Below are 4077 nucleotides of genomic sequence, written 5' to 3' on the forward strand. Positions count from 1 at the left end.
TGGAATTTCAAGCATACTTGAGGATGATTGCACCGTTCCCACTCGATCCAGTACTACATCTCTTCACGTTCTTACGTGCATAATTTAGGACTCCTTTAGTTATATAGATGAGATAAAATAAAAATTAAATAACATATTATTAGAATATAATTTTTTAATATAATTTTTATTTTGATATTTAACAAGTTGAATTAATGTTTATTATATATTATAAGTATAAAAATTTAAAAAAATTGTAATGATTCCATAAAATATGATGAGATAATGATTTGCGTAACCAAACGAATCTTAATTATCCCTATGATATACGCAGAGATCGATCAGGCTGAGTATTTGGACCGCTAACTACCTCTCCGCTGACTTTTCATGATTAACACCTAAACTACCATTGAAAATGAAGTCATTTCCAGACAAGTTTGGCCGATAAAACTTGACATTATGAAAAACCAAGTAAATAAGAACAAACATGCATTGTTGAAGGACTCCTAGCCTGATCATGTGATACAATTTCAAAAGCATATCATGATGAAAATGGCCGGTGGTCAAAACAGTGATAAAATTATACATAAACAATTGATGTAGGAATTTATCATTATTTCAGAGGAAACTAACCTAAAATATTAGGACAAGAAAAAACATCAAAACTTCGAGTTAAATCTACTTCCTAGAATTTAAAATTCCTTCGTGGTCATGTACGTGATGATATTCTATAATAATTTTTAAAAAAAGGGGGAAAATATTGTTTAGTGCATGAATAGAGTTTTTAGATTGTAAAACAAGGTAAGAAAAATTTTATTCATTATTTCCACACACCACACTTTTTTATTTTTTTACCTACCAATATCTGATAGTCTAAAAAGTCTGCAGTATCTTCCATTAAGAAAACACATGAAACAAGTTCTTATAATTATCTTTATATATATATATATATATATATATATATATATACCCAGATTGTGATTGCAATCACGCAGCCTTCCTCAATCCTCACCATCTCTACCTCTCTATCTCTCTCTCTCTCTCTCTCTCTCTCTCTCTCTTCCTGTGTTGAAGAAAATGGGTTCCTGTAGTATGGTGGCTTTTGTAGCTGTGCTTCTGGTATTGCTACCCATGACTTCACTAGGGTCAAGTGATACATCTCCTCTTGATGATTTTTTGGGTACGTACACATGAATCCTCTTCTAATTTGTATTAGTTTTAACTTAATTAGCTTTTGGATTTTATAACACTCATCAACACCCTTCTCTAACACACAATAACTAGCACAGAAATCACACTTCAATTTGTATTAATAAAGACCCGAATTAAACACGTACAAATTATTGTTTTTTTCTTTAATTTATTTGCTTTATTTTGTTCTTCATGGGTTTGATCAATTGCAGGAAGGGTGTGTGAAGATGTGGAATGTGGAAAGGGAAATTGCTCAGCTGATTTAAGCTACCCACTTGGCTTCAAGTGTGAATGTAATACTGGCTGGAAGCGAACCCGTGACGAAGATGACGATCTCACTTTTCTTCCCTGTGTCATACCTAACTGTACGTTAGAAGCGCCTCTGATCTCTGATCTCTTTTCTCTTTGATCATTCTCTTTATATTTCCATGAACATTATATATATCTGCATGCATATGGGGCGGCTGGTTTAATGTTTGATCTAAGCCTTTTTTCTTTTACAATTTTTTGCAGGTACTCTTGACTACGGCTGCCAGCCAGCCCCTCCTCCAGTCCCAGAGAAGGAGATTCCTCGCAATCTCTCAGCCTTTGACCGTAATCACTCATTAATATATATTATTATATATCTTGATTAATATTATTATCATTTTATTAATTTCTAGATGTTTCGACTAAGTAATTTCTTGTTTGAATTTATTTATTTGATTTTTTTTTCTAGCCTGCTACTGGGCATATTGCGGAGAAGGGACATGCACGAAGAACAAGACGCATACACATACATGTGAATGCAACTCGGGTTTCTTTAATCTTCTAAACGTCTCCGCCTTCCCATGCTACAGTGAATGTATGTAGACTTCATGTAAAAACCTTAAAAACTATTATCTAATTAATCTAAGGGTTAAAACAAAAGATTGATAACAAGTGATTTGAGGCATGGTGTTTTGTATTAATTTTCAGGTACACTTGGATCTGATTGTTCAAGGCTTGGGATTACAGTTGCAAAAACTTCTGCGGATGGATCTGGGGGTAGTACTGGTCAAGGTGACTCTCTCTCTCTCTCTCTCTCTCTCTCTCTCTCCTCCCTTTTGTTTTTTAATTTAATTTTTTCTCATTTTTTATGATGATAGTTTAAGCTTAGTCCAAAATGCAAGGTCAATGGGTAGAAGGAATTAACAAAACCTATATGATATGATTAATATACCCTTTCTAAACAATTAATTTATAAAAATACCCTTTCTAAGCTCCCCATGATGCTATATCACAAATCATTCAATGAAGAAGCATTTCATAATATTTTGATGAGTATTTATTTAGCACTCCATGACTATAAGCACGTAGTAGTAATCTCATTTTATTGTAGATTAATTTCGTGTTATTAAAGGATTATGATTGTGTAATTATGGAAGACTTCGAATGATATTATAGCTAATTTATGTGAGAGGGCGAATGTTATATATCTCCTTTGTCTTTGGAAAATACTTAATAATTATTAGTTTTTATTTATCATTATAATTAATAGTATAACTAGCACTACAAAAAAATGATTATTATGACAAGTTATTTGTGGTAAAATCACTGTTTGTGACGAGAATATAGCCATTTTGACTAAAAATAATCATTTTAGCTAGATATAACTGACAGCAAATTAACAAGCAGTTTTCTTATAGTATAACATCCACTAGCAGCTAGCTGATTGTCATCGATCATGATATCCCGATATTTACGTCAGGCTTGGTTTAGACCATATATATCCTGATATATTTTAGAGGTAGTTCAATTGAAGAAGCTAGCGTGCCATGTATGCATGCATGTTTGTTAAAAAAGGGGTGCCAAAATAAATAATATTTAATAAGTCATTTGAACAAAAACTGTCCTTCCCAAATCACATGATGTTAGTCGAAATATATAAATATATATATATATATTTATATATATTACTTCACAGAAAAGGAATTCCCTCCTATTCATGATCTTACTCAAACCTGATCAGGACCTCAAATAATATTAGAGAGATAAAAATATAAAGTATGTCTTACAACATTTATTACTGTTTGTATGAACTTTTGAGACTATATTAAATGATTAATAAATAGTTCATGTGTCTATTTCTTTCATACTCAAAATTATTGACTTCGAATAAAAACTCGAAGATTTTGATCCAATCACTTCATGACTAGCAATAAGAAATTAGTTCCTTAATTTACACAAATTCATGACCATGATCATACAATTAACAACATGATTAGTTAGTAAAATTAAAGATAAAGAGACACAAATTATATGATCATCATGTTTTTCCTTTAATTTGTTGGTTGGTCTCGATGCATGCAGGTACCTCGTTTCTACCAGGAAAGTTCCATTGGATGGCTACACTGATGGTGAGCTTGGGTATAGCTATGTGGAAGTAGGTTAAATGCATGCAAAGTATTGGATGAAGATAGAATAACTGCTTACGGCTACAGTTTCATCATACGACCTGATTTTGAGATACATATATACATGATATTATATAGACAGATTAATATATATTCATTAATTTGGCCCTTCGTTTGTTTACTGCATTAATATTCCCCTGTTTTTCTTTTATTTTTTTAGTGTACAAAGTTTGTTTGAATAGTTCAAAGCACAGTCATCAGCACTGTTGTGTGTAGAACATTATTGTAGAATAAAATTTATTGAGTATGGGCATATTGCTGTGGTACCTTTCGTCTTTTCATCTCGACTACTGATATATCATGTATACATTGTTATTGATTTAAGTATTGGGAATTTAGATAATTACACTATATATAGTGAAAGCAACAGGCCAAACCAAATTAAAATATCATGAAACCTGCCTTAGCTTTTATTTTATTCCCTCTGGGAAAAAATATTAGGTTCGGTTTTTGACGTTGAAAGAGAAGTTCC

The 4077-nt window shown here is 31.8% G+C and overlaps 1 protein-coding gene across 1 annotated transcript; it reads left to right on the forward strand.

Annotated features, from left to right (window-relative positions):
• Positions 1-955: 955 nt before the first annotated feature.
• On the forward strand, positions 956-3858 carry LOC121259146. The gene is made up of 6 exons (XM_041160641.1): positions 956-1159; positions 1383-1535; positions 1684-1764; positions 1889-2014; positions 2128-2211; positions 3502-3858. The coding sequence occupies exons 1-6, from the start codon at positions 1057-1059 to the stop codon at positions 3576-3578; spliced, it is 624 nt and encodes a 207-aa protein (XP_041016575.1). The 5' UTR covers positions 956-1056; the 3' UTR covers positions 3579-3858.
• The last annotated feature ends 219 nt before the right edge of the window (positions 3859-4077 follow it).

Source organism: Juglans microcarpa x Juglans regia, chromosome 4D (genome assembly GCF_004785595.1).
Source record: "Juglans microcarpa x Juglans regia isolate MS1-56 chromosome 4D, Jm3101_v1.0, whole genome shotgun sequence".
Taxonomy (NCBI): Eukaryota; Viridiplantae; Streptophyta; class Magnoliopsida; order Fagales; family Juglandaceae; genus Juglans; species Juglans microcarpa x Juglans regia.